General features: G+C 61.1%; 1 protein-coding gene and 1 long non-coding RNA gene across 6 annotated transcripts in view; one reads left to right on the top strand and one right to left on the bottom strand.

The window, feature by feature from the left end:
• Positions 1-4,824: 4,824 nt before the first annotated feature.
• Positions 4,825-20,000, bottom strand: KCTD15 (potassium channel tetramerization domain containing 15). 2 transcript variants are annotated; one of them, XM_051846725.2, is made up of 6 exons: positions 19,179-20,000; positions 17,574-17,672; positions 15,139-15,314; positions 10,860-11,004; positions 8,553-8,858; positions 4,825-7,624 (listed from the first exon to the last, which is right to left on the bottom strand). In XM_051846725.2, exons 1-6 carry the CDS (start codon positions 19,989-19,991, stop codon positions 7,466-7,468), a joined length of 1,698 nt encoding a protein of 565 aa, XP_051702685.1. In that variant the 5' UTR covers positions 19,992-20,000; the 3' UTR covers positions 4,825-7,465. The 2 variants fall into 2 exon arrangements, with proteins under 2 accessions (XP_051702685.1, XP_069919320.1); XM_070063219.1 differs by lacking the exon at positions 19,179-20,000 and adding an exon at positions 15,942-16,034 and having other exon boundaries at positions 17,574-17,619.
• LOC127491297 (uncharacterized) overlaps positions 10,882-20,196 on the top strand; it is a 39,567-nt gene continuing 30,252 nt past the window's right edge. Inside the window, exons 1-4 of one of the 4 annotated variants that reach the window (XR_011384233.1) lie at positions 10,882-11,019; positions 11,157-11,401; positions 11,981-12,091; positions 13,105-18,089. This is a non-coding gene — a long non-coding RNA (uncharacterized lncRNA). Of the gene's footprint in view, positions 11,020-11,156; positions 18,090-20,196 lie in introns of all 4 variants that reach the window. The other 3 variants (XR_011384232.1, XR_011384231.1, XR_011384230.1) reach the window with 3 other exon arrangements.

Here is a 20,196-nt window from a genome sequence, read left to right as displayed (position 1 = left end):
AGCGTGGAGATGAGGCAAACCAGAGGCTGCGCCCGAAGACACTTTGCTGAATTCCCATCCTGGGCTGGGCACCGACGTGGCTTCCTCCACCTGGGCATGGGAACTGGGGGCGGCCACTGGGAGGAGAGCCAGGAGAGCGAGCGCCCGTGCTGAAGTCTTTCCCCGATGAAAGAGAGGTGTAGAGGCCAGTTCAGCAGCTCCAGCTGGTGCTGGCAGGAGAGAACGCATCCAAACCACACTCCCGCCCAGGGCTGCACACCTACAAGCTCTGTGGGGAGGTGGGGCTTCCCCAGGTGGCTGGGGGGGGGGGGTTGGTGAGCCTGGACTCTGAGAGAGCAGGGGCCAGAGGAAGGCAGAAAGCCCACTCCAGCCTTCTGCAGGGCCAGGCCACCACTCCAGGAGCCCACCTGTGTCTGCCTGCAGTGGGTGCCCCTAAATGCGCAGGTCCCAGGTTTGCAACACACAGGAGGGAGTGGGTTGTGAAGTGGAGCCAGCAGGAGAACAAAGGACGCTTTGCTGGAGAGGGAGGCACCTTCCATGAAGCCCTCGGGGGCTGGGGAAGTGACTCACTGGGCCTGGGGGATGGACCCACCCATAGGGGCTCCGTGGGACCAAGGCTGCAGCCCAGTACCCAGGCAGGAGCTCCATGGCATCAGGTAGAGGTGGTCAGCCCACACCTGCCCCCGTCCTCAGGAGGGTCTCCCCTCCTCTCTCAGGACCTGGTGTGCATCCAGCCCGAGGGACCTTGGGGACCGGCCCTGTGCCTCATTAGGCACTGCCAGGCGGGGCTGTGGGCGTGGTAACTCCTACTCTCATCTGCCCAGCAGGGACCTGGGCTCTCCTGCTCTGGACAGGGCCACCCTGCTCCCCCGCCAAAACGAGGCCATTGGTGCCACCCCAAAGCAGTGTCCGGCTCTGTCCAGAGGCTCCCCCGATGCCTGCGATGAGAATTTGGGGAGCCTTCACTGCACGCCCCAGCTTCTTGGGCAGTTGCACAACTTCCCCCCAATTATGCTCCGTACCCTGTGTGGCAACCAAGCGAGAATTCCAGGCCCTTGTACGTACTCGTATAAATCTGCCTTCCTGCTGTTTGGCTGCAGGGCCAGGCGTGTCCCTGTGGGCCTCGGGAAATGGGGGTGTGTTCGCGTCCAAGAGGGCGTGGCCCGCGTCCGGGGCAGGAGCAGCCACCCAGCCCTGCCTGTGCAGTCTGCTCGCCCCCAACCGCAGCTTCTTCGGGAGCCCTGGATCGACTCCAGGCCACAGAGGCGGCGTCTCTGGTGACATTCTCAACACAGGCTTCGAGCAGCAGGCCTGGCCCAAGCAGCCGGAGCCCAGGCTGGTGCTGTCCAGCCAAGGACCTTCTGGGGGAAGGCACCAGCCTCCAAGGTCAAGGCCAGAATGTGGCTTGGGTACACTTGCCCTCCCGGGCCCTACCTCTGCTCCTTAAGCCATTGTCCTGGTCTGTATGTCAGTATAGACGGCATCCAAGGGCTGAGGTCCTGGGTCGTAGCTCTAGGTTAAGGCAGAGCTTTGTCCCCACCATCCAGGGACCAAACGGTGACCATCAGGACCAGCTGTTCTATGCAATGGAAAGAAAGTCATGGGTCGGTGCTGTGGTGCAGTAGGTTAATCCTCCGCCTGCAGTGCTGGCATCCCATATGGGTGCTGGTTCAAGTCCTGGCTGCTCCACTTCCAATCCAGCTCTCTGCTATGGCTTGGGAAAGCAGTAGAAGATGGCCCAAGTCCTTGGACCCCTGCACCCATGTGGGAGACCCAGAGGCTCTTGGCTCCTGGCTTTGGATAGGCCCTGCTCCAGCTATTGCAGCCATTTGGAGAGTGAACCAGCAGATGGAAGGCCTTTCTCTCTGTCTCTCCCTATTACTGTCTGTAATGCTACCTGTCAAATACATAAATAAAAAAATCTTTAAAAAAAGAAAGAAAGAGTTCTCAGGCAGCTGACCCAGCTCCCCTCCCCTGGCTTCTCATTTGAGAAGTCACGTGGTGAGGCCTGAGAGGTTGCTGGCACTCCCTGCTAATCCAGGAATGTGGGGTGACCTGCGCTTGGTGCTATGGCCAACTTGAGAGTGGTCATATTTCTCTTCCAGACAACTTGACAGAGCCAGGAGCAAACAGTGGGGTGCAAACACTTCCTGTGGCTAAGTAGCTGTGTTCCCTTGGCCTCATGGGACGTCTGGCCCTCCAAGCTCCCCGCAGCAGCTGGCAAAGGCCACCCTTCCCTCCCTGATGTTGCTCCGGGGCTTGGAAGGGTAAGGGTCTCTGCAGTGAAGCCGGGACCCTTCGACACCCAGTGTCCAAAGCCTCAGCAGCCACACCAGCCCCCGTTTCCCAGTGGACTCCTCCTGCCGTAGTGGTAAATTCTAACCTTGGTCTCTCCCTGCCAGGCCTAGAGACAGCTCCGTCCCTGTGGGGAGTGAGCCTCCCAGTCTGCCTGCAGCTCTGAGGTTTTGAGAGCTCAAAGAAGTGGCTCAGGCAGGGGCCTGCATGCCCAGCTTTGGGGTTCCCAAACCTGTGTCAGAGGTCAGCCTGGGATAGGGGGGTGGGTTCCCCTGGGGCTGCAGTCTACCCCTTCCGCGGAAAGCTCACAAGGACGTGGTTCAGACCTGCAGAGGCGGTGAGGGCAAGGGCAAGGCCAAGGCACTGGCTTCGAGTCCAGGGAGAGGGGGACCAACCCCTGCTCAGCTCCCGTTTCCCGCCCCTCCCCCCTCACCGGGGCTGTGTTCCTTTTGGGTCACCATGCATGCGTGGCTCCTGGCCGGAAGCTGTCCTTAGCCCTTAGCTGTTTCTTCCTCTCCGCTGCCCAGAACGTGTCACCAGGGACGAGCTCCTGACGGAGAGGGATTCCGGAGGGAGTGTTTCACTGTGCCTCTCGGCCCGATTTGTGAACCCAGCCATTTCCTCCCAATTCTGCTGTCCTTGGAGACCTCCCTCCAAGCAGGTGCCTTGGTGGTCTTCCTCAGAATATGCTGGGGTCACAAAATCAAGCAGGAAAACTGTCTTGGGCTTTCTGCTGGACAGTAGAGCCTTTTCTTTGTAATTCCGTTGTCCGTTTCCATGGATACCGACAACAAACCTTGTTTGGGCTAATGAGGAATCTCTCACTTTAAATAAAGGCAGGAGCTGCTTTGGACAAATATGCACTCAAACCATTCCTCTACTCTTACAATTCACTTTTTTTTTTTTTTTTTTGACAGGCAGAGTGGACAGAGAGACAGAAAGGTCTTCCTTCCGTTGGTTCACCCCCCAATGGCCGCTGCGGCCAGCGTACTGCGCCGATCCAAAGCCAGGAGCCAGGTGCTTCTCCTGGTCTCCCATGTAGGTGCAGGGCCCAAGCACTTGGGCCATCCTCCACTGCACTCCCGGGCCACAGCAGAGAGCTGGCCTGGAAGAGGGGCAACCGGGACAGAATCCGGCGCCCCGACAGGGACTAGAACCTGGTGTGCCGGCGCTGCAGGCGGAGGATTAGCCTAGTGAGCTGTGGCACCGGCTACAATTCATTCTAAGGACATCCATTACAGAGCATTTTAAGACTTGTGGCTTTTATCTTATGGAGTGACGCAGTCTCCCCCCGTGTAGGCTCCCCTGAATCAAACCCCCACTGGAGATGAGCGAGCTGCCAGGGCCATCAGCTCCAGGCCGGGCCAAGCCCTCTCTGTGGAGCCACCTGGTTCAGCAGAGCCGGGGGCAGTGGAGAGGACTGGCCACATCCTCATCAGCCGAGACTAGGTCAGTTCCACCTGGCTGCCCTGAGCCCTTGCCCACTCGCCTTCCACTCATTTGGAATTACTTCTGGAATCACCCTGTGACATCACACTCCCTGCAACACCTCGTCAGCCCAGGCATCAGACTCAAGGCCAGTAGGTGCCCCCTCTGGCCACCAGTTATCCCTCTAGCTCTATCCTAATGTCCCTTTTAACAAACAAACAATATTATTTATTTACTTACTTAATTTGAAAGGTGGAACAGCAGAGAGAGGAAGAGGAAGGTCTCCCACTCACTGGTTCATTCCCCGAATGGCCTCAATGACCAAGGCTGGGCCAGGACAAAACCAGGAGCCTAGCTTTCCGTCCGGGTCTCCCACATGGGTGGCAGGGACCTAAGTACATGACCCCATCACCCTCTGGCTCCCCTGGGCCATTAGCAGGGAGCTGTATTGGAAGCAGGGGAGCTGAGCCTCGAGCTGGCGCTCTGAGGTGGGGCGCAGGTGCCCCAAGCAGTGCCCGCCCCCTCCCCACTGTCTGGAGCCGAGCATCCTGCTTTCAGCCCCCAACCCCCCTCCCCCCGCCCCGGCAGCTCCCTTTCCTGTTCGCCTTGGTACTTCCTGTAGGAGGAACTCCAAACAGGGCCCCGTGGGATGGAGCTGTGGCGGCCGACAGAATTCTCTAGGGAATCCGTCTGCCTGGGCTCGGCCCGCTGTCTCCCCTTGGCCAAGGGCAGGACACAGACTGCTTCCCAGCCCCACCTCCACGCTTTCTCTGCCCCCTCTGCAAATGTGATAGTGTTCTGGTGCGCGCAGACTGAGCTGCAAAACCAACACAGTGCACAAGGCTCACGGCACCCTGAGCCCTGGAGTCGAGGCTAGGGTTCTGGGGAGAGGGGAAGTCAGTCCACGCCCACACCCACCAAGTGTGGCAGCAGGATGTGTGCTGGGTGCCTGGGGCTCACGCGGTCACTCAGGGCTCCAAGATCAGGGAGCTCTGGGACACTCAAGGTCCTCCTTGTCAGTGGCCAAGTCCCAGTTAACACTCAAGCCACGGCATCTTCCTGTGGCTCCCTCAGTGGCTAAGAAACAAAGCAGCCATGCTGTAATTTATAAAATACCATTTATTTATTCTAAGGAACACAGTCAAGTAGTAGCTTTAAAAAAAAAACAACACACTCTTTAAAAGATAGTATTAAGTGTTGTGACCTGGCTTGGGGCTCCCCGCGATGAGGGGGCCGGTGGCAGGGCCGCCTGCGTTGGCAGAGGTGCACTGGGAGACGGAGACGGAAGTCAGCAGTGGCCGGGCTCTCTGTCCAGTCCCTTGGCCATCAAGAAAAACTCGCTTGGAGGTTTACAAAGAGCAGAAGAAACATTGACACTGCTGGTATTTGACCAAAAGATTGCTTAATAATAGATTCATTCCAGGAAGTATAAAAATGCTTTCAAGGAATCCATCATTTGTCCTGCATGTCTATGGGGACTGTGAATCTCTACTAGGAGAGAGCACAGTGCTTCCCTAATTCAGAAATTCTCCAGTTGACGTCAAAATCATACTTCTGGATTTTACTTAATTAGTGAAGAAATAAATAAATTAGAGTAGCATTTAAGTAAGTCCTTCCTCTTCTTTCTGAGCACAATGATTTAGTCAAAAAGATGGTTTGCTCGGGAATGCTGGAGAGCCTCAGCCCGTGGGTAGCCACGCCGGCCGCGTTAGACCAGACAACTCTGTGCGCCCGCGCGCAAGCACACAGCACGGAGCTGTTTGCACAAGACTTCCTTCCTAATGAACACAACACTTTCTCCTCCTTTCCGATGGGAGCCTCAGATGCCAAAATGCAGCTGTGCCAACTGTGGGCGCGTTGCTAAGCCGAGAAGCCCAGCGAGTTTGCCCAGCAAATTAGATTGCACGGTGGGGCGGCGTCTGCTCTGGGGCCTCACACAGGAAGCAGCTGCTCTGTGCTCCCGGCCTGGGAGGCAGGTTGAGGCTGGTGGCCCTTAGAGGCCACGGAAAGGGGGGTTCCAGGGGACAGAACGTGAGCTTTGCGGGAAAACACTCAAAGACTCGGGGAGATTGGAGCCTGCGGGGATACCTTCAACCTCCTTCACACCAAGTCTCCTGGGCTCCCAAGTGATCTGTGGTCCTCCCAGCTGGCCCCGGCCCCCTGGCTGGCCTCAGCCATGGCCGGCCACCCCTCTCACACTGCGGTGGAGGCCTCGCAAGTGGAGTTGCGCCCGATCGAGACAGAAAATGCCCCACACTTAAGACTGCGCTCAAAAGCTGCCGGACACCACCTGTCTGCTTCTCCCTGGCTCGCATCCGATTAGGGGTTGTGAATCAGAAGTCAGAGTCTGTGCTGCCCAGAAGGGGCGGGCAGAAGCAGCAAGGGAACACCCAAATGCAATAAATAACTCCCCCCCAGGGCAGGGGGGAACAGGGCCAGTGCACCCCCCACCCCGCCACCGCGGCCATTCGCTCCCGCATTTGTGCTGAGGGCAGATTCTCACCCCGAACCTCCCTGCACCACAACCACCACCAGGCTTCAGTCTTTCGCTTTGCTTTACCACGTCACTCACGGCGTGAACTAGGAACGGAACGTGTTTACACAAACAACAGTGGTGCATCAGCGTCTTTACAATATTAAAGGAGTCATATACAAGTCTACAGCATTGTACACAGGGCGGCCCATCCTCTAGTTCTCCGTGCTTGCTACACCTGGCAAGAGCCAGCACGTGGGATGGGGTGGCCGGGCCGGGGGGTGGCCACCTCTGGCTGGGCCTGTCGTCTGGGAGGACCTCTTGGGGCCGGAATCCCGGACCACCGGCCCGAGGTGGGGTCTGGCGGCCAGACTAGTGTCAGAAGTGTCTTTAAAACTCAGTGTGCATATTGGGTGGGAAAACTGGAGCTGGGGATGGCTCCCTGAGCTGGGGACCCAGGGGGCACTGCTGACCCATGGGCCCCTTCACGGTGGGGCCCATTCCTGAGGTAAGGTGTGGTCCGGACCGGGAGAGACGTCCCCTAGGAGCCCAGGTGTGAGTACACGCAGACGGGACCGGAGTCCCTGGGCGTTCGTGGGCTAAGTGACCCACCAAGTGCGACCTGAGCCCCCGGAAGCAGCAGAGGGGAGGGCCTCAGACGGTGACAGACCCACCCGGGCCCCAGTGCCCTCCTCCCAGCTGCCCTGCCCCTCCGGGGGCTCTACTTCAGCCCCCGCAGCCCTGTGCTCCCTGCCTGTGTCCCCAGAGCCCCGCAGCGTGTCCCACTGGGAGCGGAGCACCAGATTAAAGCAGCGCTGACCCTCGTGGCCTCCCTGGCTCGTGAGGCGACCCTTCCTTCCGCTGTCAATACTGTAGAAAAATAAGCCACCTCTGACGCGAGACCTACCGGAGCCCGCCACGCACGCGCAGAAGGACACACAGCTGCTCCCAAGTAGCGGAGGACGCCTCTGCCGACCTCGGAGGGGGACACGGTGCCAGGCGTCCGGGCCGGGCCGAGCCGCTGGGAGAGCTGGCAGTGGGCTCCCCACCACGGCATCTTTGGGTCACGCCAACAGTCCTCGGGTGGGCACGCCTCCAGCGGCCCACATGCTGTTGCCATGACACCTGGGGCCCTGCCCTCCGGGGCCAGCCCCACCCTCAGTCTCATGGCCAAGGTGAGGCGCGAGCAGGCAGAATGCCCCAGCACTGTTTCCAGGTCCCTGGGGGTCCCCAGGGCCAAGAAGCCTCAGGCCGGCCCTGAGGCAGGGCCTAGTCCAGGGGTTCCTGTTTTATCCGCACGGTTGTGGGGGTGGGCTGCGGCCGCCGCTCCTCCCGGCACAGCACGTACTCGCTGAACTGGGACGAGTCCACGCCGCCCCCGCAGGAAGCAGCCACGCTGAAGCCTCTCTGGAACAGCCTCTCCAGGACCTGTGCGGAAGACACGGGGGTCAGCCACGCCCAGCTGCAAGTTGGCCTGGCCTGGCTTGTGTGGCACGTGGGCAACACCCAGAGCATACCACCACCCCTTAGGACTCAGCCACGCTCAGGGACAGGGCCACTGCAGAACCACCAGCCGGCGGCCACCACCCTGCTGTCCCCAAGGGATCACAGCCTTGATGTGAGGAGGCCAGAAACGCCGTGAGCCCCTTCCCTCTCCTCTAGGGTGTCACCTGTCCCCTCTCTCCTGCCCCCTAAGCTTCTGGCCAGCCACCTGCTTCCCTGAGCTGCAGGTCTCCCGTGGTTCGAGCCCGAGGGCTCATCCTCTCGAGGGGGCTCTGGTTGGACAGGAGAGGGTGGGGTCCTCTGGGTGCTGGGGTCTCCATGTTCACATGGGTTTGTGCCTCTGTGTGGACTGTGCCTGCAGTAGTGAGTCAGGACTGACAGCAGGAGAGTAGGTGACGGACGTCTACACTGCCTTCGCTCCAAAACACGGGCCTGCCATTGGCTCTGGCGAGAGTGGCTAAGACAAGGCTCCTGCTGTGATGGGGCACCTGCAGCCCCCACACCAGCAGTGGGGGTGGGGGCAGGGGCTCCTCCTCTATCTCAGCCCCTGCTCTGCCTCTCCTGGTACTGTGGGGTTTCAACTAAATCCAGAGGCTGACTCCTGGTGAATGAAACACACTCGGTTGAAAATACTCTGGGCCATTTTTATAGAACATCCTTTTGGGGAAAGAAAAAAAAAAGTACCGATCAATTTTTTTTAAGTCCATCCCCCAGGCGCCATCATTTAATTATGAGCGGGACATAAATTATGCATCGATACATTGTTGCCTCCTCTCTAAGACATCGCAGAGGGCTCCGCCGCTCCGGGAACCGGGCCTCCCTCCATCTCGCTCGGCGGCCGCACAGCCCTCACCTGCACCGAGTTGAGCCTGCAGTAGCCGTTGAGCGGGAAGCGGATGACGTGCGTGGGGTCCTGGTTCCAGCCAGCGTTGACCGAGTTGCACATGACGTCACCGGTCTCAGGGAAGACCTCCTCGATGAGGGCTTTCTCACCACTGAGCGCGATGCGCTCCCCCAGGTCTGGCGTGACGCGCACCACCAGGCAGTCACAGGCCCTGCTGCGGCGCCGCTGCTCCTGTTCCTGCTGCCAGCGCTCCAGCTCACGCACCATGGGCTGCAGCTGGTAGTACCGTGCCTCCTCGTACAGCAGGCTGAAGTCCTGCGGACAAGCACGCACGCAGGGTCGCCGAAGGCCACACCCACCCTGTCCAAGCCCGGGGGCTGCTCCGACTAACAGCATGCACTGGGATACCTGCCCCCATGGCACAGTTGGGGCACAGGAGGCCCAGGGGAATGTGTACCAGCATAAGGCAATCTGGCCATGACACACAGGCAGCCGCTGGTGTGCACCTGCACTGGTCCATCTGGCCCCTGGCGCTGAGGCCGAGAGAAGACTGGTGGGAGGGAGCAGACCTGCTCGGGTTGGATTCTCGGCTTTATCACCTACCAGCTCTGAGCTCCTGAGCCTGTTTCCCACTCTATAAAACACCCAGACATAAACACCCGGCTCAGAGAAAGGAAGTGAGCACACACTATCTTCCAAGTGCCAGGCCCTGACCACGCAGGCCCAGTGCGATGAGGTGTCTGGGGAGGGGATGGTAAGCCCGCCCCTTACCAGGCCCACACTCCTGAGCTGGGCGGGCTCATATGAAGGTGCCTCAGGCCCAGAGGGCAACCCCAAGCCCCAGTCAAGGACACCCACACCCACACCAGCCCCAGCCCTGACTCGTGCCACTTGGGGCTCCCCGTGCAAGCCCGGCTGGTACCCCCAGGGCCCCTGGGTGGAAGGCAAGGAAACCCAACCCCCAAAACAGGGCCCCTCCTGCAGGGGCTCACAGGCCCTAAGCCCGTGCCACCAGCTGGGCCCAGCTTCTGCAGCTGCCCCGAGGGAGGCCCTAGTTCCAACATCGTCGGGACTCCGCCTGCTTCCTGACAGCGGCTCCTCAGGCTCCACCGTGGGCCTTTGCTCTCCTGGCTCTTGCTGGCTCCTGAGGTTTCTTTCACGAGGGAGTCGTACACCAAACACCCCCACGTCTGCTCCTAGCCCACAATGCCTCCACGCGGGAGCAGAGCCTGTCCCACGCCTGGGCGTCTACTCTTGGATTCAAACTGCAAGCCTGGAGGACCCTGGAGAGCTCACCCGGCCCCCGCCAAAAGCCACATCCGCCTCCATCTGCGGCCGCTTCCCAAACCTAGGCCTTCTCTGCCTCTACCCTGGTCCAGAGCCCCCAGGCGCTCTCACCCTTGGCCTGGAGAAGTGGCCTCTGCCACAGGTGGCCTCCTGCATTCACCCCCCTGCAGCCAGCAGGATCGTCCCCCTTTGTAAATCTGATCATCCTTCCCCAACTCACAACCCTGCCACTGCATTCAGGGTCAGAGGCCAAATCCTGAGCTGCCTACAGAGCCTCCCTGGACGCCTTCTGCCCCAGCCCCTTGCCCTGGTCTGGCCCTCATTCCACCTTCATCACCCAGGTAAACCCAAACCCTGCAGAGCCGAATTCCCCATCGTTTCTGCTCACAGAAACCTACTCCTCAAGCATCTGCCCTCCCAGCCAACTGCCAGCATCCCAGGGCAAGGCCCACAGCAGCCTGGGAGTCGCTGGGTATTCAGACGAAGCTCAGCTGCTGGCATTCGCTGGCCGAGTCGGAGAGAGCACAGAAGGGCTCCAGGCTACTGGATCTCTGGCCAGGGGCAGGAAGGACGGAAGGACGGACAGACGGACGTTTCCCGAGTTTCCTTGCTCTGGGATCCCCCGTGCCTTGGATGGGTGTGGCACTGAGGCAGGACACAGGGACCCAGATCAGCTGTCCCAGACAGCTGCGAGCCGGTATCCGGACCAACCGCGAGGGCGCTCCCTCTGCAGACTGCAAACAAGCAGCCCATCTGTGAACCTCTAACTCCTGTCACGAGGGCAGCACACAGCAGTCCTTACACGCGGCGAGCGTGAGACTGGGGTAAGCGGTGCAGTTACACCCTGATAAATCAGCTAAAAATGTGAGAAAACAAAATTAGTTTAGAAAAACTGATTTAGCCCCCAGCTTTATCGTTTAACTTTTTATGGTTGCCATGACGACCGTGAGTCCATTCATTAAGTCACAGCGTCCCCCGTGGAATGCCACAGCACAGGCAGCACCGGGGAGCCGCTGGCTGCGGGCTTACCTTGAAGTCATCGGGGAGAAGCAGCTTTGACGTGCGCAGGAAGCTCAGGACGTAGCGGAAAATCTCGCCATCCCGGTCGATGAAATAATGCTGCTTCAGACTGTCCAGGACGATGGGTTCGGTGCCGTTGAAGAGGCGGCTTATTCTAGGAGAGACACAGGCAAGGTGGTGGGGGCGCCCGGGTCCCCCTGCCCTGCTGCAGGGGGAAGGGGCTGCTCACCAAGGACCCAGGGACTGTGACAGACACCGGGGGAGGTCAAGCCACAGGGCAGCAACACACCCCATCCACACTCACAGGCCACTGCTGACCAGACGTGCCCTGCTGTGCACAGCAGCCTGCTGGTAACATGGAAAACGACACCAGGACACACCCAAAACAGCCACACAACCACAGACCTGGTCACACCCCTTTGCCAGATAGAACCATCCAGAAAAAAAGCACACTGACCATCGCATACCCCAGCCAGAAGCCACAGACCCAGTGAACATCTGTGAACGAGGCAAGACCCAACTCTTGTGGACGAGCATTGGACATGACCGAGGTACCAGTTCACACGGTCCCCTGCCTCCCAACGCACTAATCTCAGGCAAAAGACACACGCCCGCCAATACCAGCCATCCAGAGACCCAAGTCACAAACATCCCACAACCTTCCGTCAGGGTCCTAGAGGAGAAACAGGCAGGCGGGAGTTACGACATGCGGACTATGTGTCTGCGCCACAGCACACGTGTGCACATGCATGCCACAGGACAATGTGTGTGCACACAGGGGTGGGGGGTGACTGGGAGCACAGACAAGTGTCCATGCTCCTGAGGGCAGTGGTTCCAGCAAGTTCAGGACCCACAGGAAGCTCGTGGGATCCCCTTGATGGCTGCTCCTATCCATTCTGGGGAGGAAGAGCCAGGCCGCAGAGCCAGGGCTGGTGCTACCCAGGGTGGCGGGCTCTGTCTGGCTCAGGTTGCAGGCTGAGCTTGGGAGACTTAGGAGCCCTGCAGAGGGGTTGGGCAGCCATGTGGGCATAGCCCAGGAGATGGGCAGTCCCGATTGCACAGCCAGGCCCAAGTCCCTTTACTCTCTGCCTGTGCCAACACTCCACCCCTGCCTTGCACCCCCACCCAAGGACGCTCCTGATCACTCCAAAGGCCCCACCCTACGGCTGCTGCTGTGCGCCCGAGCCCCCGGACCTACACCATCCTGACCCACTCCAGGCATGGGCTGTGAGCATCCCCAGGTATGGAGCGGCCATGCAGGTCACCTGTTCTCCCTGCAGTGTCGTGGCCCAGCCCCCAGTCCAGTGGGCAGCAGAGAGGGCAAGGCTGCTGCATAGGTGGGCAGGAGCAGGTCAGAGCCTGTGGCGAGGGGTATGGAGGCTCCAGGTACAATGCGGCCCCCCAGGTACAACACATCTCTGGCCTCCAAAGACCACAGGGCCCTGTCAGTCCCCTGGCCTGGGGATGCGGCGCCTGCTGGAAAGCCTTTTGTGGGATCCACGGCTTGTCCCTGCTTCCCAGGCCCAAGAGCTTGGCTGTTCAGATGTCAGAGTGAGGGTGAGCTTCGGTATCCCTCCATACAGATATGACCCAGCGAGACTGCTGGGGTTGAGGGCAGGCAGGCAGGCGGCGGCCGAGGGTCCCCATGAGGCAGCAGCAGGAAGTCTGGGCTGCGTGCGCAGGTGAGTCAGCAGATCCAAAGGCTCAGCCGCACTGGGAATGTTCCCCACCCCTCCACGCAGAGCCCAGGCGCTGTGTGCAGAGGCGGCTGCACGGTGGGGGTGGGGGAGGTCAGGCTGAGTTCCAAAGGCTGCGCTGGGGCTCCAGAGGCTCCAATCGGCCCGGGGGGCTCCCAGCCACCCACACGCCAGGGCTGGCTGTGTCCCATGCAGATCCAGGGCGAGACGGTCCTCCACCTGCCTTCGTTCAGGGCGGGCTGGTTCTGGATCTTTCCCCGGTCCAGTTCTGTCCCAGGACCAACTGGCACAGCAGTGCAGCCTCTCTCAGTGCCCTGGGGGTGTGAGCAGGCGGAGGGGAAGTTCGGACAGTCTCCACGAAGGGACCCTCAGCGGCTGGCAGGGCCTCCAGACGGGGCTCCTGTGGTGACCTCCTGGCCTCCATCACCGGCTCCACGTGTGCCCTGGGGAACCTGACCCCCAGCCAGCTCCGCAGGATGTGTTCCAACCACCTGTCCCCCGTGCACAGCGGGAGGCACCGGCAGGTTTTGTCACCTTTCATTTTCTTCTATTTCCAGCTCTGGATGTTTCAGGGCCAGCTCTGACCAGTGCCCGGGCTTCTGGCCGACAGCATCTTCTCTGGTTGCTTCCCGCAGCCAGGATGGATGCCAGAGTGGGGCTGTGACAGCAGCAGCCAAGTGACATCCACTGGACATGAAACAGGCTCAGACCCATGGGTCCACTCCCCGCCCTAGGCAGCTGTGCCAGGACCAGAGGCTGCTCCTGGGTGGGCTGGGGGCAGCGGCTGGCACCAGGCTTTCCAGCACCCAGGCCGTTCTGAATAGCTGAGGACCTGAAGCCCAGGCCAAGAGACCCAAGGGCAGGTCCCCGGGCTTCTATGGCGCTGCCCAGGGAGACACATGTACGTGACCTTGGCACTCTTCCTTGTCAACTTTCAGGCAGCTCTACCCGTGACACTGGGTGAGGGAGGGAATCCTGTCTTCCAGGATCGGGGAGGCACAGTTTTTTCGTTGTGATAAGTCACTCACTGAGAGACAGATCTGGGAGGCGTTTGCCAGCACAGCTGCCCAACCCACTTCCCCAGCCCCGACCAGACCTCCTGTTGGGACTGGGCCACCTCCTGGCCTCTAGGCCACACCTCCAGCCAGCCTGGGGGAGGAGGTGACTCTGTCACGAATCAGAAGCCACCCAGGCATGGCAGCATCTCCTCCCGAGCCTCAGACCCCAGGATCCCTGGGCACAACCTCAGGATCCCACGTACCGGGCTCAGGGCCACAGGAGCTCTGCGAGGGGTCACACACAAAGAAGGCCAGGGAGCGATGCCTCCCTGCCACCCCGGTTCCCCAGGCAGCAGGACCTGACCCCCACCCCCACCGTCCCCTCCAGGTCGGGGGCGTGATTAGAGAGGCAAAGGCTGGGTTTCGGGCGGGAACCACTCTTCAGAGCGGGTTGCGGGCAGAGGTTTTACGGATCCCGCTCACAAACGTCGCCACCCGATTAAGGGATGATCTATCTCGAACAACTCCGGAATGCCGCAGAAGGCAAAATTGAAATTAAATAAGCAGAATCCATCTCCCACCTCAGACAGGGCTCTGCAGGCGCGCACGTGGGTTACTGGTGCTGACAGTCTCCTCCTGCCTCCCGAAACCCCCAGAGCCCCGACTTCATGAAGGCTCAGGCCCCATCAAGCCCAGCCCTGCTGTGTACCCCGGCACGCCCCAAATTCTAAGCCTCAGGCTGGGCTGCAACCACCACCAGCGTTCCATCCTCCGGCGAGCACTGCCGGGGCGGGGGACCCTCAGCCCAGCCCTCAACAGGCTCAGCCAGCAGGCACCTCCCAGCACTAGGATCCCCCTGCCCTGAGCAGCCACGCTGAAGGCCCCTGGAGACCACCCTTTGGTGTCTGAGGATTAATTAGCTCCCCTTCCTACTTGAAATATATAAAAGGAGGGTGATGCCCCCAGCCTCGGCCTTCCCCCACTGCTCAGCCCTCACGGCCCCAACGAGCACTGCTCGTCCCCTCCAGGCAATGCTCACAGATACCCGGCCCCCTCAGGCTGGCCCTACTGCCGTGCCAATCAGAAACCAGGCCCAAGCACCTCGCACAGGCCAAGGGGGCGGCCTGTGCACCCAGCAAGAGGGAGAGGGCGGCTCCCTCGTGGGAGGGAGGAGCCTTCAACCAGAGATGCCCATGCATTGATGGAGGGGTAGGAGGTGCCACAGCCTGGGCTACCCCTGGCCACCCACGAATCCCCAGCTCTCAGGGAACCCTGCTGCGGGTCCAAACAAAGACAGCAAACTGCAGCTCCTCTCCCCCCGCCCCCTCCGCACTTTCCCAAGGGTTACCACAACCCAAATCCACACCCACAATCCTAAGTCACACAGGCCAGGCCAGGGACTCTGAGGAAGAACCTGCAGAAGCCTCAGCTTCCTCAGCTGGCTGCCCATGCCACCAGCCCCCGTGGGAAGCTCCCTTCCACAGGACCCTAGCTCCAGGGTCTGTGTCACAGGGCGGACCCTGGAGAGCCCCTAGGAGCGGCCTGGCGAGGGAGACAGGCCCAGGGCGTTGGCAGCATGCACAGGGCTCCTACCTGGAGTCAGGGTACTTGGTGAGCGTGGCCAGGCTGCTGGTGTACATGTGGCCGCCGACGTCAATGTGGACTGGCGCGTTGGACTTGGTGAGCTGAGCTGGCAGGGGGATGCCCTGGGCGGCCAGGGGAGACACGGGCGACCGGGTGAGAGACAGCCGGGACATGTTTCCTGCTTCCTGGAGACAGAAACAAGGCGGAAGACAAGAGTTTCTCCACGCCGAAGCCAGGCACTCCCTTTATTGCCCGTGTGATCACAGATCTAATCAGATCACTGCCGCCCGTGCCTGATCACATATTCAGCTGACAAATTATGGCCACCACTGTAATTAAGTGTATTTGCATCATTTTCTTCAAAGTACCAGAGGGAAAAAAGAAAGATGCTTATTAGCAATAAGAAATCAAGAAAAAAAAATTTTTTTCAAGGTGTCAGCCTCCAGGGGCATAAAACAAACTGCAAAATTCTAATTAAAGGTCGCGGGCTTATGTGTTAGATGTGAAATATCCCCTGACAAACGAATCACCAATTTGTGAATTGGGATTCAGGGGTTTTTGCAAGTTTGTCTCAGTAACGAGACACCTCTAAATTAGCGACTTCCTCGGCACCTAAGGCGTTGAGTTTTGTACATGTAGTAAATTTCACATCAAATTAAGAGCATTTTTGTTTCAAAAGATACATAATCGTCAACAGCCGGTGGAGAGCCACGTCCCTCGAGAGCCGTGGCCCCGCACAAGGGCAGCAGCCCAGGAGCCGGCGCTCAGGAGAGGGGGCAATGGCGCCGACCCAGGGCACCCCGCAGGCTCACCGCGGTGCCGGCGCTGCCGTGGGCGTGAAGCGAGGACCCGCTCGGCCGCTCCTTGCGGTGAGGCATCTAGGCTTCCATCGCGGCCCAGAGTACCTGTGGGAAGCACCGACAAGACCTGTGGTGGGCACCCATCTCCCACGGCCATGGGCTTAGGATCGTCCTTTCTATCTGCTCCCTGGGATCCCACATGCACCACTCAGCCCTATGGGATTCTCCTGCTGCTGTCTCCATCCCCAGAGCAGACTTCTGGGCCACGCACAGCTCACTCACACACACACACACACACACACACACACACACACACACACACACAACGTGCTTTCTGGGCAGCTCCAGGTCTGCTAACTTGCCTGATGACAGCACTGAAACATATGCTCACCATTATTGGCCCGAAATGTTTCAGAACAAATCTGATTTTCCTGGTATTTTGGTCTACAGCCATGTTACCAAGCGTGTCTCCTCTTGCATCAGCAGAGAGCAGTGCCTACCGAGTCTTGGGGATGGGTCCCCCCACCCGCGGCGGCCCAGGGAAGAGCCCAAGGCTGCTCTTAAGACGCAGTTTGCAATTGGTCCAAGCAGGGAAGCCTCTTCCAGCTGCAGCCCCCCACAGGGAGGAGGGAGAGTCACTTGGGAAGCCACCTCTCTCTCCCCCCTGTGGCTCCCAGTGGCAGGGAGCACCTGCCTTTGTTTGCAGAGTCTGCACCCCCCACCCCAGTTTCTCTCCAGATCCCCAGAAGGGTACTGTCTGGGCCTAATGTATTTCAGCCCTCAGGGTCACATGCCCCCGAGGCATTGGTGAGCTGGCCAGACATCAGCAAATGGCCCCTTTCTCTTCCTCCTCCCCAGAGCCACCCTGTGCCTCTCTGTGCCATAGCCACCTGACATGAGATTGTCCCCAAGTCCCAGGAGCCACCCCCAGGGCACTCTGCAGCCCCAAGCAGGTTAGAGAAGGGCAGTTTTCTGCAGCCCTTCCCACCGCTGCAGGCTGTCTGTCTGTCTCTCTCTCTCTCTCTCTCACACACACACACCCCTCCACAAACCTCACCCAGACTCCTCTCCTACAGGTTTAACCCTTGAGAGAGCAATCAAACGTAGTGCTTGGGACCCAAAGGGCTGCTTTTTCCTGCTAAACTCCAGCAATGAAATTTGTGCCTTGAAATGCAACATTGCATTTTGAAAACACCCGGCGAAGGCCCCATGGGACTCCCAGGCACGGAAGGAAGGTAACTGCCCTCCGATGTGAGCTGGCCAGAGCGCCCTGGCAACTTCCCTGCACTGACACTCTCTGGGGCCAGGGGCTTGCTTTTAGCTGACCGTGGAGTTCAATTTCTACCTTCATAGGGGCCTGCTGTGAGGGACAGTCCTGAGTCCCAGAAAGCTTACAAAAAGAAAAGAAAAACCAGGTCACTTATGTCAAGGAAGTTCGAAGAAACCAAAACGACCTCAGGAATGGATTACTGGCCCTAGGAGGCTCAGGGCACCCAGGGTTAACCCAGCAGAGAGGAATTCCCAGAAATCCCATCAGTGCACACTGCACAACCGCACCCCTTGCTACCATGCACTAACTCCAAAGTGACAGTACCCCCACCCCGACAAGCACAATCTGATGATGTCTACGGCCCAGACACTCACCATCGGAAGCCCCAGGCAATGCGCCTCACCCCGAGTCTCCAGTGCTCCCTCCGACAAATGCATCGGGGCTGGCCGGCGACCCTTCCCTCGACACCACAGCTACGGTGAGAAGCACAAAAGCGGGTGCACTCAGACACACAAGTTCTTTCCAGCAACAGCAGCATCAAGCCCACGACGCAGCCGCCTGTTGCAGCGGCGCGCGCCAGAGGGCCCGCGGGTCTCCAAGGCGGCCCGGTATTGACCTGGTTCTCCGGGCTGCGGCGGGAGCCCCCCGGTCCCACGCCCGCCTGCCGCCGCCGCCGCCGCAGCCGAGCCCCGCCCGCCGGAGCGGAGGGAAGTGAGCAGACTGCCACGCTCATTTACACACAAAATGATTTTGTGTCCCATTGTGCTCGCAGTTGTTCAGCTCTCTGGGGGTGATTAAACTGGCTGAGCTGCGGCAGCTTGAGACGATTTCACTAAATCGCTTCTTCGTGAAGTCGCTTCTCTGCTAAGCTGTTATTTTAACCATAAAAGGTAAACAGACGGCGCTGCGCGAGCGCCCTGGGCGCGGGCCCGGGGCGAGAGTGCCAGGCGCCCGCGGATCCGACCAGGGGGTGAGCCCGCAGGCCGGCGCGCGGGCCACCTGGTGCGCGCCCGCCCCGCCGCCGCCGCCGCCGCCGCCGCCGAGCCCGCCGGCCGCCGCGAACTTCGGGGCGGCGGGAGGCGGCGGGCCGGGCCGGGGTGGCCCCGGCACCCGGAGCGCCCGGCGGGGCGGGGAGGGGTGTGCGGCGGGGGCGGGGACAAAGTTAAATCAAGAGGCAGACACTTGGAGACCACAGATGGGAAGCTCGCCTAATTAAGGACGTAAAAGCGCTTTTGTTCTCAAAGTTTATTGTTGCCGGGATTAAAAAAAATTAATTGAAACTAATGCTGTTATTCACTCGTGCAGTTAAATTCCTTCATGCACATTTGAGACACGGAGTGAAAACTTGCAGCTTTTATCTTTCTGCAGCCGGGGGCTCGGGGAGGACAGAGAGGCGCGGCGGCCGCAGGGCTGGGGGTGTCGGCGGCTGCGTGCCCGCTGCGCGCGTCCAGCTCCCGGGTGCGCTGTGCCCCGGACCCCGGCGCGCCCGGGACCCCCGCCAGCGCTCCGGCCCCGGACTCGCCGGGTGGGCTTCAGCGGACTCGATCTGTCCCGTTAGAGACTTTTTCTTTCTCTGATTTGGGCGCCAAACGGGGCCCTGTGCGCCCCCAAAGCCCCAGCTTGCGCAAGCCGGTTTCTGACCCCGGAAACTCGCTGGCTCCAGCGGGGCGCTCGGCCGGCCCCGTGCGGGGGCCAGAGTGCAGGGACCTGCATACACTCACGCGCACAGCCCGCGCGGCAGGAAGCTCGCGGCCCGTCCGCGTGGGGAGGGTCCACCCGCGCCCAGGACCAGCCCACGTGGGTACCCCCCCACCTCGCGCCAGGCCTTTGTGCCGGGCGCCCCCGCCGCTCAGCAGAGGGACAAAGCAGCCGCCCCCGCCCAGGTCCGGACCCCGGCCGGGCCACTTTCTGGCCATCGCGGGCACTTTGGGGACTGGGGTGCGCGGCCGCTGAGCGCCGGCCGCCCGCGCTGGGCTTACCTCGGAGCCGGAGCGGCGGATCGGGCTCGGACGCAGCCCCCGCCCCCCGCAGCCGCCGGTCTCGGGCGCCGCGCTCAGCCTGGCCGCCTGTGCTCGCCGCGCGGGTCGCTCCGGTCTCGTCCTGGAGTTACTTTCTCTCTCGCCCCCAACCCTCCCCCCACCCACCCCTCCCGCCCCGGCCCCCGCTCCGCGCGGCCCCTCGCGGCGCGGCGCGCCGGGGCCTCCCCTCCCCGCCCTCCCCTCGCCTCCTCCCCTCCTCGCGGCCGCCGCCGCCGCCGCCTCCTCCTCGCGCAGCTCTCTCGCTGCCCTCCTGCCGCTCCCACCTCCTCTCCTCCCTCCTCTCTCTCCAGCGGCCTCCCCCGATGGCTTGGAGAGACAGCCAGCCCCCCGCCCCAGCCCGTGGCCGGCGTCTCGCCGCGGCCCGGCCCGGACGCAAAGGGCAGCGAGCCGGCTGCGAATGACCCAGCGCGGCGAGCGCGAGCGGGCGCGCGCGGCGACTCCTGGCTCGGGGCTCGGCTGCGCCGCGGGGCAGAGGATTAGAGTCGCAATTAGCTCCGCGCGCCCGCGCCTGCCGCGCTCAGCGACAAGAATGCGCCGCTTCCCCTCCTCTCGCCCGGCGATCCCCGCCCGCCTGTCGCGGAGCCCGCGCCTTCCCGCCGGGGCCGCCGCCGGGACCCTGCCCGGAGCGGTGCGCCCAGGCCCGCGCGCTCCGCGGCCCAGCCCCCCGCCCCCCGCCGGCCGGCCACGCGGCGCCCGGGCCTCCTCCGGGCTCGCGGAGGGGGCGGGGGAGAAGCTGATTTTAATCATTGTCATTTCATCTGATGTAATATTTCCCCGGGCGCTTTCAGCTGGGCATAAATTTTCGGCTCCCAAATAAGTAACACAGGGCACGTTTCTCACATTTCTTGACTCCTCGGTTACAAAGAGGAGAGCAGCAGCCGCCGCCGCGGCGCCCGGGGCTGGGGGCGGGACTTGGGGAGAAACTGGGCTGCGAGGCGGCCGGGGCTGGAGCGGGGCC

Source organism: Oryctolagus cuniculus, chromosome 18 (genome assembly GCF_964237555.1).
Source record: "Oryctolagus cuniculus chromosome 18, mOryCun1.1, whole genome shotgun sequence".
NCBI classification, from domain to species: domain Eukaryota; kingdom Metazoa; phylum Chordata; class Mammalia; order Lagomorpha; family Leporidae; genus Oryctolagus; species Oryctolagus cuniculus.
This window is presented reverse-complemented; position numbering and strand designations above follow the sequence as displayed.

Bases quoted from the DNA above. Each gene is read 5' to 3' on its own strand.
- KCTD15 (XM_051846725.2), bottom strand. From the start codon at position 19,991: ATGACAATGATTAAAATCAGCTTCTCCCCCGCCCCCTCCGCGAGCCCG. The intron at 11,005-15,138 runs GTAGGAGCCCTG...TGTCTCTCCTAG, and splicing joins ACCAAGTACCCTGACTCCAG to AATAAGCCGCCTCTTCAACG. The intron at 7,625-8,552 runs GTGAGGGCTGTG...TCTTCCGCACAG, and splicing joins GCAGGCTCAACTCGGTGCAG to GTCCTGGAGAGGCTGTTCCA.